Genomic DNA, 23,701 nt, shown 5'->3' with positions numbered 1-23,701 from the left:
GGCTGCTTTGCTGATCTTTGAGGGCCCTATTCTCTCTATAGTTACCCTTTTGTCCTTAATGCTTTTATAAAATTCCCTTTGGATTCACCTTAATTCTATTTGCCAAAGCTATCTCATGTTCCCTTTTTGCCCTCCTGATTTCCCTCTTAAGTATACTCCTACTGCCTTTATACTCTTCCAAGGATTCACTCGATCTATCCTGTCTGTACCTGACATATGCTTCCTTCTTTTTCTTTACCAAAACCTCAATTTCTCTAGGCATCCAGCATTCCTTGCACCTACCAGCCTTTCCTTTCACCCTAACAGGAATACAAAGTCTCTGGACTCTTGTTATCTCATTTCTGAAGGCTTCCCATTTTCCAGCTGTCGCTTTAATCTGTGAACATCTGACCCCCCCAGTCAGCTTCTGAAAGTTCTTGCCTAATATTGTCAAAATTAGCCCTCCTCCAATTTAGAACTTCAACTGTTCGATCCGTTCTATCCTTTTCCATTACTATTTTAAAACTAAAATAAAATTATGGTCACTGGCACCTAACCCGGAGTCTGTACCAACAAAAAAACTACAAGTAGTCCACAGTGGTTTCACTTTCCAGCACTTGGCCCATAGCCTCAAATAATCAAAGTACTTTGTAAAGATCGTGAAGTTTCCCTACTCTCCAAATTTCCCTCTGGATGAAAAGTATCCTCAAACACCCTCTAAAATCCTCCCTTTCACCTTGAACTAAGGGAACAATTGTTTTCTATCAACTTTATAAACTTCAAACAAATCGCCTCTCAGCCTTGTTGCCCAGAAAACAACCTTAGCTTATCTAAACTGCTTCATCCCAGGCAACATCCTGGTGAATCTTCTCTACACCCTCTCCATTGCAATCACATCCTTCATTTTGTGCAGGCACTGCGCACAATATCCCAGCTATGGCCTAACCAATGACCTACATAGTACCAAGATATTGTCCTTATGCCTTGACTGATAAAGACAATTATCCTGTATACCTTTACTACAATGACCTCTTCTATCACCTTTAGGGATGTGTGGACAAAAACCCCAAGATCCTGCTGTTCCTCTGAGTTCCTAGTGTTCTGCTATTCAATGAGTACTCCCTGTTTGTTACTTCTTCCAAAGTGAAAACCCTATATTTAAATTCAGGGTAAAATTCCATCTCCCATAATGACTGTCCCTAATCAAACCTTGCCTCTCCAATTGGAGATTAACACACTCCTTTAGAATTTTCTTCAAGTTTCCCCACCACTGATTTGAAACTCACTGGTATCTAATTCCCTGGATTTTCTGTATTACTGTGCTTGTAAAATGGAACAACATGGCTGTCATCTTTTTGCTATCCCTTCTATCACTTCAGCTCCACCTGAAAACCCAACTTTTTGATTAGACTTTTGGTCACCTCTAGTTTCTCCTTCCTTGGCTTGATGTTCTAATTTTTTTTGTTTCTTAAGTAACTTTGGGATGTTTTTCTACCAATGACAAGTGCAATATAACTAATTTACTATTGTTTCTAGTTTCAACACAAAGTAGACTAGAAAAGGGCAAACCTCACAGAGAAGTAAATTATTCAAAAGGACTGTAAAGGGCATAGCTAATTTGAAAACAAGAGTATTACTAATGTGTTTATGTAACAATTCACAATTAACCACAGCCAACATTATGTAGACTTTAAAACATACTTTGATGTCAATTTATGGAGCCAAAGGAATTCCATTAAAATATTTTGTATCACTGTGCTATTGCTTTGAGCTTATGCAAGAAAGATGCCCTCTCTCATCAGTTCTACACACAAGCAGATTTGAAACACTTCAAATACAACTGAAAATCAATCACAAAAAAAAAATACACTTGGGCAAATCTGAACTGAAATTGGAGCTTGAGCAAAAAAAAATTCAAAAAGCTTGTTTCACACCCAGGAGGCAAGTAAAACCAGGGTAAAATCTTCAAATTACTACCTCAAGTTTCAATGGTATTTTAATGCTTACTCATTGTATAATATCTGTAAAGTTATGAAGTACGATGACGAGAAGCTAACGCATCTGGACAAAAAAATAAATTCGTGTTTGTAGCTAACTAGTTAGACAAAAAGGATTAAATTAGATCAAACACGAGGATCTTCTTTCTTGATACCTTCTACCACCCTTATTTTAGGTGTGTTAAATATTGGCATTAAAAAGGTAAATAATTAGCGCTTTAAACAGATAGACTAAACAGACTCAATTTATAGTTTAAAAAATTGAATCAAAATATTTTGAAGTCACGCACGACTCGCATCCAGGACATCAGAAATTCATTTAAAGTTTCTCAATCGCAATGTATACATATTTAATTTCAAACTTTATATTAAAATGGCATTAAACAGATGTCATAATCAAAATAAAGCAATCGCATTCGGAGAGAAATCGTTTGGGGTTTCTTCACACCTACTTCTAAGGAGTTTTCATTGACGATTCTCCCACGGAGCAAACACGCTGATCACTGGGATTCTGGAGGTATCCCGGGCTCGTTTAAAAAAATACTAATAACATTTTAACGATTTAAAACTCAGGAAATGCACAGTTTGTGGTTTGTTTTTCATGTATTTCGGTGACACTTAATTGGCCTATGCACATTCCCTCTTGATCTCTTCCCTTGTGTACAACTCTCAGCTGTCAGGGAAGGTTCGGCTGCAAGCAAACATCGGGCCTCAATTCTCCCGAGTGTTTGTGCCGCCCACCCTCTTGAATGACAAAGCAGTCTGGCTGGAGAATCAGAAAAAGGCACTGTGACAATCTCCTGATGGCTGGGCACCCACCCACCCACACACAACTGGGCTTCGACCTCTGAACAGTAGAATAGAGTCTTTATTATATATAAAATCCAAAACTCTTACATCACACACTGACCGCCTGCAATTTACTTACTGTTTCTGTTGTAAATCTCGCACCAGCGTTGGCCTAAGGCACAGAAATCCTTCCAAAAAAGAACCGGGGTTGGTTGAGTGGAGGTTTTTTTTTATAAATTAAAATGTAAATTTTGGCTGCGGGGAGAATCGACAATGAAGGGATATTCTCTAGTCAAACTGGTCTCTTCTTGTGTCACTTTCAAATTATATATAAATTCACGGATTTTTGTTTTGAAAACGACAGAAGCGCCACTGATGTTGACATATGCGGGGCTGGTCTTGTGGCAGTCAGTGCTCCCTCTCTGCAAATTCGGGTACTCAGCGCTGCTAACGGGTGCAAATCGCCGCTCGCACCGTTTCCATAGCTACTCCTCCTCGAGCTCAGGAATTACCATGGATTCCCCTCCCATCTCATCCGATCCAGCACGTGAACGTCGGCAGCCACGCGCCATACACCCACTCCCCATTGCACGGCGCCTTCTTCCGCCTTTGTTTGGAGGTAGTGGTGCAGACAGTCTGCACCGAGACCTGTCTCTCCGGAGAAAAGACTGCAACGGCGCGACACCTGCTAACACTTTATTAATAATGTTGTTGTTGTTATTGTACAGAGAACAAAGATTGCACAGTGTGACGTTTTGGAAATTGTGTAAAAGTAAGCTAGAAGGAGAAACAATGGATGTCTTACAACGGATGCATTGATCAGCAATAAATTAAAGCGTGTTTTTATTGACTAGTAAAACGTTAAGTGGTTATTTCAAATATGATCAAACATTTGACTTTTATATATGAAGTCCACATTGATCAGTGAAATATATATGTCAAACGTGCTGTTTTCAATGTTTTATAATAGAACCGTGTCACCACTAAGCAACCACGTGCCCCTCATCCGTGACATGATTTAAATTGTTACAACAGCAACGATTAATGATCTATAAGTTAACGAGGAGATCAGCATCAATCTAGTTTTTAGGCGGGCTGTTAATATTGTCACGATTGATAAATTGAAGATTATCTCCGGGCACTGCATAGTGTTTTATTGTACCAGAACGCTTTATTTATTATACATCTAATCATATGGGGAATAAGAATTGAACAGAGCTATCTAATTGACCACTAGAAAGCAGAACTACCGAGAATAGGAAAGAAATGCACTGAGTGAACATACAGGTTGGGTGACCATGCCTGGAAGCCAGGTGTTTGCAGGTCAAACGAATAAAACTCATTTTCTCCCAATAAGTACAGTAACCTGCTATTTTAAGGGACACGAATTAGTCAGACTTAAAGTGACCTTTACACTTTCAGAGTTCCAAAGAACTTCAAATACCATCATACCTCATACTAACAATGCTCCTTCCATTTGGATGTCAAGGTCATTTTGATGTCAAGTGTTAGTTGAATATTTACACATAGCCCTGGTTTAGTTTTTCAGGTTCTCCCACAGGACATTGTCTGTCGCCCAAACAACCATAGTGACTGATTGTTGGTTCAAGCAGTAATCCTTTAGACTTTTCTTGATTGGGGGATTTTGACACAAACTTTTAATGATGATCATTATTTTGGTCACAAGTGGATATTTGCTTCCCATATCTTGATGTTAAATCCAGCAGATCTTCACAAACACTTTCCGATTGTCTTTCAAATGCTTCCTTTCATGCCTGTGGCAGACTTTCAGGCATAGCCCTGAGGTAAAGTACTTTATTGAGTTGTTCATTCTAGAGTTGATGATAATGTTGTCAGTGTTGTAAGCATCCAGTTTGCACACAGGGAGAACCGCAAGCAGCGATATGATATTGATCAGGTAATGTGTTTCATTAAGGCTCATTGAGCTATAAATATTGACCAGGTGGTGGTTTTTTGAAATACTTCAGTCAGATATCTTACATCCACTTGCAGTATATGCAGGATCTTCATTTAACATTTCACTGAAAGATGTGCAGCTCTTCCTCATTACTGCCTTGGAGTGACAGCAATTTTAGACTCAATAGTTGAATATTACAGGCTACCTGTTGGCAGGAAAACAGATAAGTGAAACTGTAAATTAGGGTACATGCCATTCACTGTGCACGAGTTACTAGAAACTAGAACACCGCCCCTTGCCACACTTTTCCAGGCAATTAGGGAGGCATCAGGCAGTTTGCTCTCGTCTTTCTTGTAGATGGTCTTAAGTGGTCAATTAATTAAGAGGCTTATTTGCTGCTGCTTTATTTTTCAGGCAGCAAGAAAGATGACATGCAACAGATAGCCCAATTGTTTAACTGAGATCAGTGAAATGTGTGTATCTTTCTGGGGACCCATGGATCACTCAAAAGTCCTTCTCACCCTGACCTTTCCCTGTTGAGTTGCATTCACACCCCTATATTTCCTTACTGGCTCTGTTAGCCCAAATCTCAGACTATCAATGCCCTGATCCATCATTGAATGCCAAATTCTGACCACTTGCATCACAAGCAGTGGACACCTTTCTTGCTTGGGGAGCAGCTCTGTAAGATGGGTGTCCTCTTGGAGATGGACATAAATCTCACCTTATGCCATCAACCAAAAGATTAAAGCAGGGCAAATAGTTAAGTGGAGATGGAATAGTCCCTGACATTAATGTTGAAGTGGGGAATCCTGCCCTCAGCATAAAATTCAATAAGTTTTGAACTCTCACCTTGACTCAGAGGCAAGAGTGCCATTAATTAAACATGACAAATATTGAAAACACCAATAATCGGGTAAATGAAACAGTGCTCCAGTGAAGCTCAACACAGACTGGAAGAACAACACCTCATTTTTTGCTTGGGAACCCTTCAACCTTCTGGATTTAATTTCAGAGCCTGAGCACCTTCTCACATCTCCATGCCCCAACTTCCACAACTAGGTCTTGTCATCACACAAACAACCCATTGTCAGCTACTAATGGTCCCCAATAGCAGCTGTTGATTCTCCCAGGCTGACCGTGACCCATTCCTTTGTCTACCTAACTGCTTTTCTGTCTCTCACTCTCTCTGGGCTTAATCTCCACCTATTGTTTAATTTCCGCCCTCCCCTAAGCCCCTTCCTTAGCATGTATACCAACACTTTCCTTGCTACAATCAGTTCTGAAGAAGGGTCACTCTGCTTTCTCTCCACAAATGCTGCCACACCTGCCCAGTTTTCCAGTAATTTCTGATTTCGCTTCTGAAAGATGATTGCCAGGAACTAGTCAGCAACCTGTCAAAAGCAAACAGCAGTTAATGCTGTATCAATTGTTAACTTAAATTTGAAATTGATGTGGAGGCTAACTGTACAGTATTATTAAAGGAGACAAGGTAAATGAGTTAAATTGCAAATCTGTCATTATCTCACTGAATGGTGGAACAGACCTGAGACTAATGAGCTACTCCTGTTTCTACACAAAAATAGAAGAAACAAATCTCTATCCCTGTCGCTGACGGTTTCAATACAAATTTAAGGATCTGTTGTAAAAGCTGGTTCTGACTTTAGGGTCTCTGTATGGCACTGGATATTTCTACAGCAGACTTACCTCGAACTACAAGATATAAGGATACTCTGCAGTGTAATACCAACATCTATTGGGGTGCAAGGGTGACTAGTAAAATGGTCCAATTGCTGTTTGACAATGAGTGTCATACTCAACTTCCATCTCAGATTTTCCTACCCATATAGAACATAGAACAGTACAGCCCGGTACAGGCCCTTCAGCCCTTGCTGTTGTGCCGGCCTTTTATCCTACTCTAAGAACAGACTAACCTACATACCCTTTATTGTACTATCTTCCAAATGCCTATCCAAGAGTAATTTAAATGTCCCTAATGTATTTGACTCTACTACCCACTGTTGGCAGTCCATGCACCCACCACTCTCTGTGTCAAGAATCCACCTCTGACATCTCCCCTAAAGCTTCCTCCAATTACCTTAAAATTATGTCCCCTTGTGATAGACATTTCCGTCATAGGAAAAAGTCTTTGGCTATCCACTCTATGTCTCTCAACATCTTGTACATGTCTATCAATTCACCTCTCATCCTTTTTCGCTCCAATGAGAAAAGCCCTAGCTCCCTCAACCTTTCCTCATAAGACATGCCCTCCAGTCCATGTAGCATCCTGATAAGTCTCCTCTGCACCCTCATGAAAGCTTCCACACCTTTCTTGTAATGAGGCAACCAGGACTGAACACAATATTCCAAGTATGGTCTAACCAGGGCTCTATAGAGGTGCAGCATAACCTCATGGCTCTAAAATGCAATCCTGCAACTAATGTAAGCCAATACACCACATGCCTTCTTAACAAACTTGAGCGATCTATGGACATAGAGTCATAGAGTCATAGAGATGTACAGCATGGAAACAGACCCTTCAGTCCAACCCGTCCATGCTGACCAGATATCCCAACCCAATCTAGTCCCACCTGCCAGCACCCGGCCCACATCCCTCCAAACCCTTCCTATTCATATACCCATCCAAATGCCTCTTAAATGTTGCAATTGTACCAGCCTCCACCACATTCTCTGGCAGCTCATTCCATACACGTGCCACCCTCTGCATGAAAACGTTGCCCCTTAGGTCTCTTTTATATCGTTCCCCTCTCACCCTAAACCTATGCCCTCTAGTTCCGGAATCCTTGATCCTAGAGAAAAGACTTTGTCTATTTATCCTATCCATGCCCCTCATAATTTTGTAAACCTCTACAAGGTCACCCTTCAGCCTGCGATGCTCCAGGGAAAACAGCCCCAGCCTGTTCAGCCTTTCCCTGTAGCTCAGATCATCCAACCCTGGCAACATCCTTGTAAATCATTTCTGAACCCTTTCAAGTTTCACAACATCTTTCCGATAGGAAGGAGACCAGAATTGCACGCAATATTCCAACAGTGGCCTAACCAATGTCCTGTACAACTGCAACATGACCTCCCAATTCCTGTACTCAATAATCTGACCGATAAAGGAAAGTATACCAAACGCCTTCTTCACTATCCTATTTACCTGTGACTCCACTTTCAAGGATCTATGAACCTGCACTCCAAGGTCTCTTTGTTCAGCAACACTCCCTAGGACCTTACCATTAAGTGTATAAGTCCTGCTAAGATTTGCTTTCCCAAAATGCAGCACCTCACATTTATCTGAATTAAACTCCGTCTGCCACTTGTGGACAATCTGGCCCATCTGGTCCAGATCCTGTTGTAATCTGAGGACATGGACCCCAAGATCCCACTGTTCCTCCACACTGCCAGGAATCCTGCCTTTGACCCTGTATTCTGCATTCAAAATCAACTTTCCAAAGTGAATCACTTCACACTTTTCCAGTTTGAACTCCATCTGCCACTTTTCAGCCCAGTTCTGCATCCTGTCAATGTTCAGTTGCAACCTACTACAGCCCTCCACAACTCCACTAACCTGCGTGTCATCGACAAACTTACTAACCCAAGCATATGTTTATGCTTTCACTCACAGCTGTTCTGCCATTAATACTTACTTTGGACCTATGCTTTTATTTCTTACTGTCATCATTATCACTCCCTTTGCATTTTATTGCACAATATCTTTCTCATAATCACTCCTGCCTATTCCTAAATTTCCTTATTTTCCTGACTCTCTCATTCTTCAACAGTATAAAACCCCTTGATTTTCCACTATTCTTCAGTTCAGAAAAAGAGTCATATTGAACTCAATGTCTAATCTGTTTCTGTCTGTACAGATGCTGCTAGACCTGCTGGGTTTTCTGCTTTTATTTTCAATTTCCAGCATCTGTAGCATTTTCCTTTTACTTTCTAGATGCATGACTCCATACACACCTCTTTGTTTCCCTCTGATTCTCACCTGTGTGCATAATTTCTCACCTAAATGAAACCTGCAGACTTCAAAATAACCATTGACAGATACACACTTTAGAGTCACAGAGATATACAGCACGGAAACAGACCCTTCAGTCCAACTCGTTCATGCCACCCAGATATCCCAACCTAATCTAATCCCATTGGCCAGCACTTGGCCTATATCCTTGCAAACCCTTCCGATTCAAATACCCATCCAGAGGTCTCTTAAATGTTGGAATTGTACCAGCCTGCATCATTTCCTCTGACAGCTCATTCCATATATGCATCACCCTCTGCATGAAAACGTTGCCCCTTAGGTCCCTTTTAAATCTTTCCCCTCATACCCTAAACCTATGCCCAATGATTCTTGACTCCCCCACCCCAGGGAAAAGACCTTGCCTATTTACCCTATTCAAGCCTCTCATGATTTTATATACCTCTATAAGGTCACCACTCAGCCTCCAACACTCCAAGGAAAATAGCCCCAGCCTATTCAACCTCTCCCTGTAGCTCAAATCCCCTAACCCTGACAAACATCCTTGTAAACCTTTTCTGAACCCTTTCAAGTTTCACAACATCCTTCTGATAGAAGGGAGACCAGAATTGCACGTAATATTCCAGCAGTGGCCTAACCAATGTCTTGTACAGTTAGAACATAAGCTCCCAACTCCTATACTCAACGCTCTGACCAATGATGGAAAGCACACCAAACAGCTTTTTCACTATCCTATCTACCTGCAACTCTACTTTCAAGGAGCTATGAACCTGAACTCCAAAGTCACTTTGTTCAGTAACACTCCCCAGGACCTTACTATTCAGTGTATAAGTCCTGCCATGACTTGCCTTTCCAAAATGCAGCACCTCACATTTATCTAAACTCCATTTGCCACTCCTCAGCCCACTGACCCATCTGATTGTATTCTGAGGCAACCTTCTTTGTTGTCCACTGCATCTCCAATTTTGGTGTCATCTGCAAACTTGCTAACTATACCATCTTTGTTCACATCCAAATCATTTATATAAAATGACAAAATTTATTCAACGATATCGAAATTTGCCCACAAACTATTTTTAAAATCAAACCTTTGCACCAGCACACATCGTCGTGGCACCTGCAAACTGTGATTTGTTTCTCTAACACTTTCCTCTGAAACATTAATAAAGATGATGAAGGGAAAAAAATCCTAATTAATATCCCTGATCTTTTGAAACTCCATTACCTCTGTCCAGAAGATGTTGTCCAGCAGCTTAATGCACACAGGAAATTGAAAATAGATAGGAATGTCATTAAAATAAGAAAATTAAGTGTAATAAATAAGGAAAACAAGAAACTACAGGCAAATTGGGGCATGAATAATGTTTTGCCTTTGACATTGAATGCATTGTATCTTAATTATGCCTGAATAAATTGTACATTGAAGATTGCTGGATTTGTTGTGTCATGATAGCTCTTTAAATTTTAAGTATAATTTTAATTTGGTGTCTAAGTTGAGAATGTGATCTAAGTATCTTGTTAACTTTTGTTTTTTTCTAATGATTCACTTGTTGGCAAGAGATTTTGTGACGCTAATTTTTGATATCGCTTCAATGAATAATATGAATTGCTGTTTGGAAAATAAATTTCTAGTATATTAGATTTCACAAGAGGAGTATTTTGAACAAGTCACTTCACAATGCGCATAATTGTGTTGGATTGAGTTGCTTTTCAAAAATTAATAACTTTGATTAAGCAAGTGATGAATAAATGATAGTTTAATTGATGATAGTTGTAAAACACTTTTCACAATTAAATCATATGGCTGAGGTCAAAAGTAAGGTTTCTGGTTTTATAGTTGCTTTTATGGACCAATCAAGCTAACGTAAATTGCAAAAATGTTTTGAGATAGTAGCTGTGCCTTTGAGTAAAAGACTATTTTAAAATGTTTAGATTTGTAAATTAAACTATTAACATGCCTGCATGTATTAGCTTTGTATAGCTGTTTTGAGTGTTAATTTGCTCAAAATTGGTTACTGTAGAGCCATGCATGGTTCTAGTAGCTGAAGAATATTGAAAGGTTTTGAGAATACATCAATTTGGATACTTAGGATGATGGTTAATCAGTGTGAGGTGATACTACATAGTCGAAGGAGATGCATAATTTGTTCATTGATCATAAGATATAGGAGCAGAATTAGGTCAATTGGGGCTTTAAGTTTCCTTTGCCATTTGATCATGGCTGGTATATTTCTTAACCCCACTTTCCTGCCTTCTCCCTGTAACCCTTCATCCCCTTACCAATAAAGACCCATCCAACTCTGGTCTTAAATACACTCACCCAATGACAGCCTCCTTCTGCAGCATGTTCCATAGATTCACCACTCTCTGATTGAAGAAATTCCTCCTCATCTCAGTTCTAAAGGGACTTCAACTGAGAGCGTGCCTTCAAGTCCTAGTCTCTCCTACTATTGGAAGCATCTTCTCCATGTCCACTCTATCCAGACCTCTCAGTATTCTGTAAGATTCAATGAGACTCCACTCAACCGTCTAGACTCCATTGAGTACAGACCCAGAGTCCTCAACTGCTTCTCATACGACAAGCTCTTCATTCCTGGTATCATTCTTGTAAACCTCCTCCAAGGTCAACACAACCTCCTTTAGATATGGGGCCCAAAACTGCTCTCAATTTTCCAAATGTAGTCTGACCAGAGCCTTATACAGCCTCAGCAGTACATGTCTGCTCTTGTATTCTAGCCCTCTCAAAATGAATACTAACACTGTATTTGCCTTCTTAACTGCTAGTTGAACCTGTATGTTAACCTTAGTAGTTCAGGACTCTCTTAAGGCTCTTTATGCTTCAGATTTCCAAAGCCGTACCTCACTTAGAAAATAGTCTATGCCTCTTCTTCCTACCGAAGTGTGTGACCTCACACTTTCCCATACTGTATTCCATATACCGCACTCCTAGCCTGTTCAAGTCCTGCAACCTCCCACTTCTTCAGCATTCCTCCCACTAGCTACCTAAGTGCCATCTGGAAACTTAGCAATAATTTACTCCATTCTTTCGTCCAGATAGTTAATATATAATATGAATAGCTGTGGTCCTAAAATGGACTCCTGCAGAACTCCACTAGTCACCGGCTGCCAACCTTTATTCCCAGTCTCTACCTTTCATTATTCAGTCAATCCTCTATTCATGCCTTGACCCTTGACCCTAACAGTATGGCCTCTTGTCTTATTTAGAAGCCTCCTGTGCAGCAATTTGTAAAAGGCCTTCTAGAAATCCAAATAGATCATTTCTAGTGGCTTTCAATTGTCTAATTTGATATTACTTCCTCAAAGAAATCTAACAGATTTAAAAGGCATGGCGAAGCTGTGTTCATTCATCCCTATTTCACCTTCCAAGTACTCTGCAATCTCATCATTAACAATGGATTCTAAAATCTCACTAATGATTGAGGTCAGACTAACTGGCCTATAATTTCACATCTTCTGCCTCCCTCCCTTCTTAAAAATTACATGAGCTATTTTCCAGTCCTCTGAGACCCTCCCTGACACCAGTGATTCATGAGAGATCATCACCAATTCCTCCATAATCTCAACTATCAACTCAGAACCTTGGGGTATGGCCCACCTGCTCCGGGTGATTTATCCAGCGTTAGATCTTTCAGCTTCCGCAGCACCTTTTCCTTTGTGATGGCCACTACACTCACCTTTGCCTCTGATGGTCTGGTATGCTACTGGTGTCTTCCACCACGAACACTGATGCAAAGGCACTGGTGCCACCTTATCCTAGGAAAGGTCTATGGAGTTGGTGAGCTTAGGGAGACAAGCTGTTCCAAAAGAGAGAATCTTAAAATGTGACTGACATGTCAAAGACTGAATTAGGAGACAATAGGGAGTGAATCAAATAAGATGACCATGACTTTTCAAGAAATTAATTAAGAATTCAGCACAAAGTCACAAGCCAATGTTGCTATCCATGTGTTGACAAGAGTGGGGTGCTGGAAAAGCATAGCAGGTCAGGCAGCATTCAAACAGCAGGAGAGTTGACATTTCAGGCAGAAGCCCTTCATCAACTCTCCTGCTCTTCCAATGCTGCCTAACCTGCTGCGCTTTTCCACTCTGAATTTTCGACTCTGACTTTCGAGCATCTGCAGCCTTCACTTTCTTCATGTGTTGACAAGCCAGAGTCATGGCTATTTCTGATCTTACATGGGGAATATTGTCTAGCAAGGGTTAATAATTGGTGCTTCTGAGTTATTCAGTGCACAAGGAAGACTAAAGACAGTGGAACAGAGCAGAACAGGAAACCAGTGCCACGTCAACTAGTGTCCCAAAGTAGATCAGCTGAAAAATAGATTGCTTTTATTAAGTATCATTTATTTTGTACTCATGATAGACTTAATAAATTCCAAAAAAGCTTGTAAAATTATACTTTTATCTAGAATAGGTCATGTAACTAATGAGGACCAGTAAACCTTATTTATAATTGTAATTGACTTAGATCTTAAAATTAAAGTTAAAGTGAATCTCAAAATCTTTCAACTCAGTTGTGCCATTTGCTGTAATACTCCACAGATGTGGCTAGAATCCTCAGCTTTATGCTTTGAGATTCTTCAGGAGAGAAGTAGGATATATTTGTTAAAAGTGTAAACAAAACAATATAGTAGTTTATAAAATCATGAGGGGTATCAATAGGGTGAATAGTCAAAGTATTATACTATACTATAGAGGGTATAGGTTTAAGGTGAGAGCAGAAAGATTTTAAAAGGACCTAAGGGGCAATGTTTTCAAACAGAAGGTGATGTATATATGGAATGAACTGCCAGAGAAAGTAGTGGAGGCTAGTACAATTATAACATTTAAGAGGTATCTGGATGGATATATAAATAGAAAGGGTTTAGAGGGATGTGGGCCAAATGCTGGAAAATGGGACTAGATTAACTTAGGATATCTGGTCAGCATGGACAAATTGGACTGAAGGGTCTGTTTCTGTGTTGTACATCTCTATGACCCTAAGCAAGCCTGTTATTTTGTGAACAAACACTCCATTCACAAACATCAAAATGTTTTGGGATTATTGATTTCAAATTCTTTTTATGTAGTGGATTTAGACATGAGAAATATTCACATGTTACTTTTCTTTAAACTCAGACCAAAGGATAGGGAGATGACTTGCAGGTATCTGGTTTAATTATGAGGTTGTACTGAATGGATCAAAGAGACAGCCCTCTAGTGGCTGAGACACTAATAGAAATTGCTAAATAAAAACCGAAAGAACTGCGGATGCTGTAAATCAGAAACAAAAACGGAAGTTGTTGGAAAAGCTCAGCAGGTCTGGCAGCACCTGTGAAAAGAAATCAAAGTTAATGTTTCGGGTCCAGTGACATTTAAATTACTGACTATCTTTTTAAAAAAATGGTAGCTGCAGAGCTTGTATTTAAGGAAATTGAATGTTTCCCTCCAAAACAGTATTATCTTTGGAATAAGAAACCTGATAGACTTTGCCTGAAGCAAAAGACCACCAAAATCATTGCAGTAAACTAGTTCAAAAGGAGGGAATATAAATATATATGGCAGGCACGGAAGACCATTTAAGTTTACGGAAAGAAAGGGCAGGATTGTTAAAGACATTGGAAAGGAAATGAATAATATATTCTTTAATGATATTATTTTGTAGTTTTAGTTTGGAAAGTTTAAAAATTGGAGATGTAAAATCTCCAAGTTTGTCCATTAGCCACAAATACAATCATATAATTAATGGTATTACCAAATGAGTGAAGACACAAGTTCCACAGGAAGAAATGTAGGATTAACCTTACCTGCCAGCCTTTTAAAAAATTCTCTCTTTAATGAAGAAATATTCCATTCCAAAATACAGACACACAGTTAAATACTTAAACAATCTTAAAACATGGCAAGTCCCCAGCTTGTTCCAACACATTGTACATATGTATACAATACTTAACAATACAAAACATAGATCAGTAGTTTTATTATATCAACAGTGTATTACATTGAACTTTTAGTGCTTCCGAAGTTGCTGACCTTCCTTTGAAGTTTTGGAGACATTAAATATATTAGTTGTAGTTAATTTATACATGATGTAGTCATACATTTTTGGTGAAAATTAAATGTTCATTATTTTGGACAGAGTAAGAAAATGATGGTTATTCACTGCCATTTTGCTGAATTTATCCATTTAAAATTCAGCACAAAAACTTTATATACAGTATGTGTCTACATTAATTAACATATGCAGCTGGGAAAAGTCAGTCAAAATAAATAAAAGGTATAAGAACTATGAAACAAAACTAGACGATTTATCACTTCATGCACTAACAGAGTACAGATTGGTTCACAGTGAAGGCCACAGTCTGTGCAGGTTAACTTTGAAACATGCCAAGCCTCTCTCAACTCTTAACTGTATTCAGAATCTTCCAGAATTCACATCTTTCTTTTATCTCTATCGAACATCCATTCCCTTTCGGTAAAGTACATGTCAATGAGTAATTAACATATTCCCTTCTGCTTTTTAATCTGACAATATCAATTAAATCACACCATTTCTCATGTTATTTTACTGTCAAGATATCTACACTCTTTTAGGGTAGATATTTGTATATGGAGCTTTTTTGCAATTCTTCGATTATCAATAATACAACTGTTGTGTAACTTTACATATTATTGTGTGTTCCTGTCATGTCATTATCAACTTTTGTTTAACAATACTGTAAATAAAAAGTTATGATTGGCTTACATATGACATCATTTACAGAAAATATCTGTGAAAAAATTATTTGTAAATTCAGGAGTAATTACTACAGATAAAATGAATTCAGCTTTATGTAGAATAATTTCTGTGAGAACTCACATATGGAGTTGAATCAGCTGTTTTTGTACTGCTGACTTTAAGTTAAATCATACTTGGAGAATAGTATCTTCAACTATCTATCTGATTCAATTGCGAATTAATCAAGTAAATACCACAAACCCTCCAAAACATTGAATTCTCACCCGTTGCGATCTTTCAACATATGCAATTCTGTTCCATAGGTTATTTGATAAACTATTCTTTCCTCACAAAGTACACACTACACAGATAGGCAACTAAGGTAATACACATTTGAAACATAAAATGTCCAATGCACATCAAGTAATGTGTATACATATTTATATAAGTATGCCCAAGTTGAAGGCCTTAAAATTATATAAGCAAAATAATCCAGATAAAGTTTACTTTTTTAAAGTTAGCAATGTTCATGCATGTTTAAAATATTGCTTAAACCATTGTATTACTCACACAAAAGGAATTAAATAAATCAAGTTCCTTTTTTTAAACTGTATTTGTTTTTGGCACCTATGGTTCAAAGTACAAGAACAGAATTAGCTATGAGCGCCCTTGACACAATTCACAGTCCTCTTATTTTACAGATCTGTGCATTTAAAACAAATGCTGAAAATTACTAGTTTATAGATTGTTACAGTTTTGAATAAATACTCATATCATGCCCTATTATATGATTTTTAAGTGCATTTCACCAAAATAGGTTTATCACAGTTGAAAAATATGTAACTTTTGTCAAAGAACTGCACAGTTCATCTAGAAACCAAACATAATGTGTATCATTATTAGGAGCATATACAGAAAATATTGATTATGTGTGAAGAAGTATTTTTAATATTAATACTGCCATATTTGAAATAACATCAAACATGTTCAGTTTGGTGATAACTGCTGTTGAGTTCTCCTGAATTCTGTTTTGAGGCATATAAAGAAGATGCTGATAAACCCAGCTTTTAGTAAAAGAAATGTCTGTTAACACATTGAACTAGAAACTTTTAAAATAATTGTGCTAGAGTCCTCACACTACTTATAAAATTATTTTTTTGTCATAAGACGCTTCATATGTTCATTCCATTCTTCAGTGAAGCCAGAAGTTAGACCATCTTCATCATCTGTCCGAATGCAGCTTTCATCATCATCAGTTCTCACATAACTGTCATCATCAGTTTGACTGTAATGAGCCTGATAATTGGACAAAATGGCTAAATTATATGTAGGGCAATAATCAGTGTCAAAAAAACAAACAAATTTTAAAATTGTGAAAAGCCTCTAAAATTAACATTTTTAAAATTTGCAAAAATGTTAATTTAGGCAAAAGTACTAAACAGCAACAATAATTATTTGGGGCAAAGAAGTCACATGCTACTTTAAAAAGTTAGTAACCATACAGTAAAATCAAGGCATTTGCAGACTTCAGTGTGAACAATTATTTGTTTAATGATCTTACTAATGATTTAAGTTTTACATACAGGAGAAACTATGGTCACTCCTTCCTGAAGCTAGAAAATGTATTTTATACTTTGAGAACTAGTTGATTTTTGGATGTCACTGAACTAGCAATTTTTAATTTAAGAAAATAGACAATGCCTCCATTCCTCTTTAACTGACCTTATCACATATCTTTCTACTTTTGTTATTAAGCCTACTGACAGGAGTGGTGCTATTGTCATCTGACATACCAACCTCTACATTGTGGAAGTTGAATACTAGCTCTTGGACAACTCGCTCCGTCTCCCCTGGACCTTGACTCCACCATTAAACTATTGTGTCGTCAACAGTCACTAATGTCATTTCATCTGGTGATCTCGCCTCCACTGCCTCCAACTCACAATCCCCCAATCTCGCACAGCCCATCTCTACCTCCTTCTCAAAGTCCACAAGCAGGACTGTTTGGGCAAACACACTGTTTTTGCCTGCTCTTGCCCCATCTTTTCCGACCTTGACTCAACCTTCTTTCCGCCCTTGTCCAGTCTCTTTCCACTTATGTCCTTGATTCTTCTGATACTTTACACCAGCTTCAGAATTTCCAGTTTGTGGCCCTCCTCTTCACCATCGATGTGTAATCTCTTTGCACATCCATCCCCATCAGGATGGTCTTAGAGCTTCACTTCATCCAGGAAAAAAAGGCCTGAAGAGTCCCCATCCTCTACCACCTTACCCTGCCTGGCCAAGCTCATCCACATTTTGAACAACTTCTCCTTTAACTCCTATCACTTCCTTCAGATCAAAGGTGTGGCCATGGGTGCCCACATGGGCCCGAGTTATGCCTGTCTCTTTGTGGGGTTCTACATGGGCCATCAATAAAATCATTTACTTACTACAGAGGGAACTGCTTCTTTCTCTAGTCTGGAATTGGAAAAATTTATCAATTTCATTTCCACTTTTCATCTTGCTCTTATCTTCACTATCTGACTGCTTCTTCCCTTTCCTCGGATAGGCTAGCCACCAATATCCACTGCAAACCCGGTGACTCCAACAGTTACCAGCACTATTCATCCTCATACTCTGCTTCCTCTTAAGAGTTGTGTGTATGGTGCTGGAAAAGCACAACAGGTTAGACAGCATCCGAGGCACAGGAGAAGTGTTGTTTCGGGCCTGACCCCTTCGTCAGGCATGAGGCTTGTGACCCAAAGGTGTAGAGAGATAAATGGGAGGGGGAGTGGAGTTGTGGGGATGATAGCTGAGAAAGCGATAGGTAGATGAAGGTGGGAATGATGATGGTAGGTCAGAGAGGAGGTTGGACCAGATGGGTGGGAAGGAAGATAGACAGGTAGGACAGGTCAAGAGTGCAGTAGCGTGTTGGAAAGTTGGATTTGGGATAAGCTGGGGAGAGGGGAAATGAGGAACTGGTAAAATCCACATGAATCCCGTGTGGTTGGAGGGTCCCAAGGTGGAAGATGAATGTTCGGCCAAGCAACCCTAGCACCCCATGGCTGAACACTTTAACTCCCCCTCCAAATCTGCTGAGGACATGCAAGTCTTGGGCCTCCTACATCATCAAACCCACCACCCAACACCTGGAGGAAGAATGCCTCATCTTCTGCCTTGGGACCCTCCAACCAGATGGGATTAATGTGGATTTCACCAGTTTCCTCATTTCCCCTCCCCCCCACCTTATCCCAGATCCACCCTCTTGAACAGTCCTACCCGTCCATCTTCCTTCCCACCTATCTGCTCTATCTGACCTATCACCATCACCCCTACCATCATTTACCTATTGCACTCTCAGCTACCTTCCACCCCAGTCCTACCCCCTCCCATTTATCTCTCTATCCCCTTGGCTCATAAATCTCATTCCTGATGAATGGCTCATGCCTGAATGTCAACTCTCCTGCTCCTCAGATGCTGCCTGACCTGCTGTGCTTTTCCAGCACTACATTCTCCTCTGAAGACTCCACTCCATTCTCTACCTCAGTCTCATCAGTTTCAATGGTGCTGACTTCTACAAGGGGCCTCCAAAGGATCCACCTTTCACTTCAACTGAGGATTTTCCAGCAATGTGATTGACAGGGCTCTCAGCTGTGTCCAATCCACCTCCTGCACTTTGGCCCTCACCCCTTCTCTTTCCTCCCACAACACCAATATGTCCCCCGTTTCTCACTTACCACCACATCTACATCCAAAGGATCATTAGCTGCCATTTCTGTCACCTCCAGCAGATGGCATTACCAGACACATATTTCCCTACCCTCCCTTGTCAGCCTTCCGCAGGGACCGTTCCATCAGGAATACCATGGTCCATTCCTGGCATCTTCCCATGTAATTACAAAGGGTGCAACACCTGCCCATTTCCTTCCCACTTTGTTACTATCTAAGGCCCCAGACATACCTTCCAGGAGAAGCAATGCACTTTGTTCAATCTAGTCTAATGTATTTGCTGCTCACAATGCAGCCTCCTCTACATTGGAAAGCAAAATGCAGATGGGTGACCACTTGCAGAATACCGACAATCTGTCCACAAAAATGACCAAGCTTTGGGTTGTCCATCACTTCAATGCACCACCATGTTCCTTGGCCAACTTCTCTGTTTCAGGTTTACTGCAGTGCTCCAATGAAGCTCAGCTCATTTCCATGTGGCAACTCTGCAGTCTTTTGGACGCATTATCATGTTCAATTGTTTCAGGGCCTGAGCAACTTCTCCAAGTCCTTAGTCCAACTCCACACACCAGGCCATGTTATCAAATGGGCTGCTACCACACCCAACCTATTGTCAGCTACTAATGATCCCCATTATCACTTATTGATTCCTCTAGGTTGACCATTCTTCATGCCTTTGTCTGCCCAACTGCTGTCCTCTCTCTGTCTGGGCTCCATCTCCAACTATCGTTTACTCCTCCTTCTTCCCCCACTCCATCTTCAGCATTTATACCAACCTTCTCCTGGTTACAATCAATTCAGAAGAAGTGTCACTGGACCTGAGACATTAATTCTGCTTTCTCTCCACAGATGCTGCCAGACCTACTGAGATTATCCAGCAATCTATGTTTTCTATCTTTCTACTCCTTTGTTTACAATGGGGTTGTCTAGTTTTACTTGAAATATATCTATGAGAAAGTGAGGACTGCAGATACTGGAAAGTCAGAGTCAAAAAGCACAGCAGGTCAGGCAGCATCCAAGAAGCATCAAATTCCTGATGAACATGACGTCAACTCTCCTACTCCACAGATGCTGCCTGACCTGCTGTGCTTCTCCAGTGCCACAATTTGCGACTTTAAATATATCTAAGCCAGCCATCTCAATAATTTCTCATGGTAGCATGTTCCATATTCTAATCAGTCTGTGAAAATACATCCATTCTGAATTTCCAATTAAATTTATTAGTGATAATCTTTGTTTTGCATCTAGAACATAGAACAGTACAGCACAGAACAGGCCCTTCAGCCCACGATGTTGTGCCGACCACTGATCCTCATGTATGCACCCTTAAATTTCTGTGACCATATGCATGTCCAGGAGTCTCTTAAATGTCCCCAATGACCCTGCCTCCACAACTGCTGCTGGCAATGCATTCCATGCTCTCACAACTCTCTGTGTAAAGAACCCGCCTCTGACATCCCCTCTATACTTTCCTCCAACCAGCTTAAAACTATGACCCCTCGTGTTAGTCATTTCTGTCCTGGGAAATAGTCTCTAGCTATCGACTCTATCTATGCCTCTCATTATTTTGTATATTAGGTCCCCTCCTCCTCCTCAGTCAACTTCTCCTCATAAGATAAGCCCTCCAGTCCAGGAAGCATCCTGGTAAACCTCCTCTGAACCCTCTCCAAAGCATCCACATCTTTCCTATAATAGGGCGACCAGAACTGGACGCAGTATTCCAAGTGCGGCCTAACCAAAGTTTTATACAGCTGCAACAAGATCTCACGACTCTTAAAATCAATACCCCTGTTAAAGAAAGCCAAAACATCATATGCTTTCTTAACAACCCTGTCCACTTGGGTGGCCATTTTAAGGGATCTATGTACCTGCACTTCAAGATCCCTCTGTTCCTCCACGCTGCCAAGAATCCGATCCTTAATCCTGGACTCAGCTTTCAAATTCGACCTTCCAAATTGCATCACCTCGCATTTATCCAGGTTGAACTCCATCTGCCACCTCTCAGCCCATCTCTGCATCCTATCAATGTCCCGCTGCAGCCTACAACAGCCCTCTATACTGTCAACGACACCTCCAACCTTTGTGTCATCAGCAAACGTGCTGACCCATCCTTCAATCCCCTCATCCAAGTCATTAATAAAAATTACAAACAATAGAGGCCCAAGGACAGAGCCCTGTGGAACACCATTCACCACAGACTTCCAGGCAGAATATTTTCCTTCTACTACCACTCGCTGTCTTCTGTTGGCCAGCCAGTTCTGTATCCAGACAGCTATGTTCCCCTGAATCCCATTCCTCCTGACCTTCTGAATGAGCCTACCATGGGGAACCTTATCAAATGCCTTGCTGAAGTCCATATACACCACATCCACAGCTCAACCCTCATCAGCTTTTCTAGTCACATCCTCAAAGAACTCAATAAGGTTTGTGAGGCATGACCTGCCACTCACAAAGCCGTGTTGACTGCATTTAATCAAGCCATGATCTTCCAGATGTTCATAAATCCTATCCCTCAGAATCCTTTCTAACACTTTGCAGATGACAGACGTGAGACTTATTGGTCTGTAATTGCCGGGGATTTCCCTATTTCCTTTCTTGAAGAGAGGAATTACATTTGCCTCTCTCCAGTCCTCATGTACGACTCCAGTGGAGAGCGAGGATGTAAAGATCTGCGCAAGTGGCGAAGCAATCACATTTCTCGTTTCTCAAAGCAGCCGAGGACAAATCTGGTCCGGGCCTGGTGACTTGTCAATCTTAATGTTTGACAAAACTTTCAGCACATCAGCTTCTTCTATCTCTATCCATTTCAGCATGCACACCTGCTCTTCAAAGGTTTCATTCACTACAAAATTTGTTTCTTTCGTAAAGACAGAAGCAAAAAACTCATTTCGGGCTTCCCCTACCTCCTCAGACTCCACATACAAATTCCCTATGCTGTCCCTGATCAGCCCTACTCTTTCTTTGACCATTCTCTTATTCTAGTTATACTGTGTTCCACAAGTGGAAACAGCTACATCCAGAAACTACATACTGTGGTTGCAACAGCAAATCAGAGTTTAGGAGTTTAGTGGTGAGTGACACAACCAGTTCCTGTCCACCATCTGCAAAGACAAATCAAGAGTGTGATGGAGCATGCACTTAAGGAGCTTGACACCATTTAGAATAAAGCAGCCTGTTTGATTACTACTCTATCCCCCCACCACCTTCACACTGACATACTGTAGCAGCTATATAGACCGTTGACAAAATGTATTGTTACAACTCACCAAGGCTCCATATATGCAGCACCTTCCAAACCAGCATAATATACCACCTAGAAGGGTGAAGGAATACCACCACTTGCCTCCAAGGCACACAACCAAACTTGAAAGTATATTGCTGCCCCTTCATTGTCACTGGGTCAAAATTCTGCAATTACCTTCCTAATAGCAAAGTGAGTACTTCTACAACTTGAAGGCTGAAGAGGTTCAAAAAGGTAGCTCATCACCACCAAGGTAATTAAGGATGGCAACAAACTTTGGCCTAAACTGTGATGTCCACATTCCCTTGAACAAAGTACAACAAAGACCATCCTTCAATGTAATTTTCTATACTGCCTTCAGTTATGGATCATTAGCTGTTTCTTCCTGAAGATGTTTGCATCAGCACTGACCAAAATTAATCAGATCAACATTAAGCATATCTTCTGTCTCTTTTACTAGATGTCATTGTGGTCTCAAGTAGGTAGTTGTCAGTGATTTATAATTTCCATAGTGAATTGCTTACCAATAAATATTTATGGACTCATGATTCCAAGAGCAAAAATTTTACAGTGTGTTAGAATAATAACATTTGCTTGTGATTGACTTTTGGATCCAAATTCAACTGGTTTGCTATCTTGTATGATACATGCTCCTAGCCCTTTCTGAAATGCATTGACTTCCAAGATTTTCATCTTCCTTTGTTATAATACAATAAGGTAGATGGTTTTGCTCATAATGTTTATCTGAACAATTTGAACAAAATTTGATGGTCCTTCTCCATTCATGTGTTTTTTTTTCCCTTGAGAGTTCTCTTGACAATAATATTTTGTTGAAAAAGTCTCATTTGCATGGTGCTGGAAAGAGATCTGAGACATCTCTGTGGATCTTCTTTGTCTTGGGGAGTTGTATTTCTTTGATTTTGGTGGATCAGGAAAGATCCCATAACCTGAATACTGACAGCCAAAAACAAAATGAGTTGGCCGACATTCACCTGGCATTATTCCGTTTGAAGACATTTTTAAAAATTTAATCATAGAATATGGGTTTTGCTGAAAAGATATTTATTGCCAAGCCCTAATTCCCTGGTAAAAGTATTTTTTAAAACTTTATTTGGCGGACACAAATGGATCAACCTGTTGGTTCTTCCCAATGGGCTGCTGCCATTAGTGAGCATAAATTTCAGTTGTGGTTTTGTTTGGTTTTGTCCATCACGGCCATATTATCAACCACCCAGGATTGTCTTCCTGTAATTCTGACCATATGCAGAGAGAAAAGATCGTGACTGACAGACCAAAAGGTAGTTTCTGGCAACGTTAGCTTCCAAATTGTGTTCTGAAAGTAGCTATAGCTCGGGAAAGC

General features: G+C 40.1%; 2 protein-coding genes across 21 annotated transcripts in view; both read right to left on the bottom strand.

Moving 5' to 3' along the window:
- Positions 1–3,288, bottom strand: part of mapre2 (microtubule-associated protein, RP/EB family, member 2) — a 124,550-nt gene extending 121,262 nt beyond the window's left edge. The window contains exon 1 of one of the 2 annotated variants that reach the window (XM_072570484.1): positions 2,905–3,288. The gene's annotated coding sequence lies outside the window, so the exon portion shown is untranslated. Of the gene's footprint in view, positions 1–2,428; positions 2,675–2,904 lie in introns of those variants that run through there. The other variant, XM_072570485.1, reaches the window with a different exon arrangement.
- An 11,196-nt stretch (positions 3,289–14,484) lies between these two features.
- dtna (dystrobrevin, alpha) overlaps positions 14,485–23,701 on the bottom strand; it is a 302,593-nt gene continuing 293,376 nt past the window's right edge. For 11 of the 19 annotated variants that reach the window (XM_072570467.1, XM_072570465.1, XM_072570463.1 and 8 more), the window contains one exon: positions 14,485–16,685. In XM_072570467.1, coding sequence (XP_072426568.1) covers positions 16,539–16,685 — 147 coding nt within the window. In that variant the 3' untranslated portion in view covers positions 14,485–16,538. The remainder of the gene's footprint in view (positions 16,686–23,701) is intronic. The other 8 variants (XM_072570474.1, XM_072570473.1, XM_072570475.1 and 5 more) reach the window with 1 other exon arrangement.

The sequence above is a fragment of the Chiloscyllium punctatum genome, chromosome 5, assembly GCF_047496795.1.
Source record: "Chiloscyllium punctatum isolate Juve2018m chromosome 5, sChiPun1.3, whole genome shotgun sequence".
NCBI classification, from domain to species: Eukaryota; Metazoa; Chordata; class Chondrichthyes; order Orectolobiformes; family Hemiscylliidae; genus Chiloscyllium; species Chiloscyllium punctatum.
The sequence above is the reverse complement of the archived record's forward strand: the minus strand, read 5'-3'. Positions and strand labels throughout refer to the sequence as shown.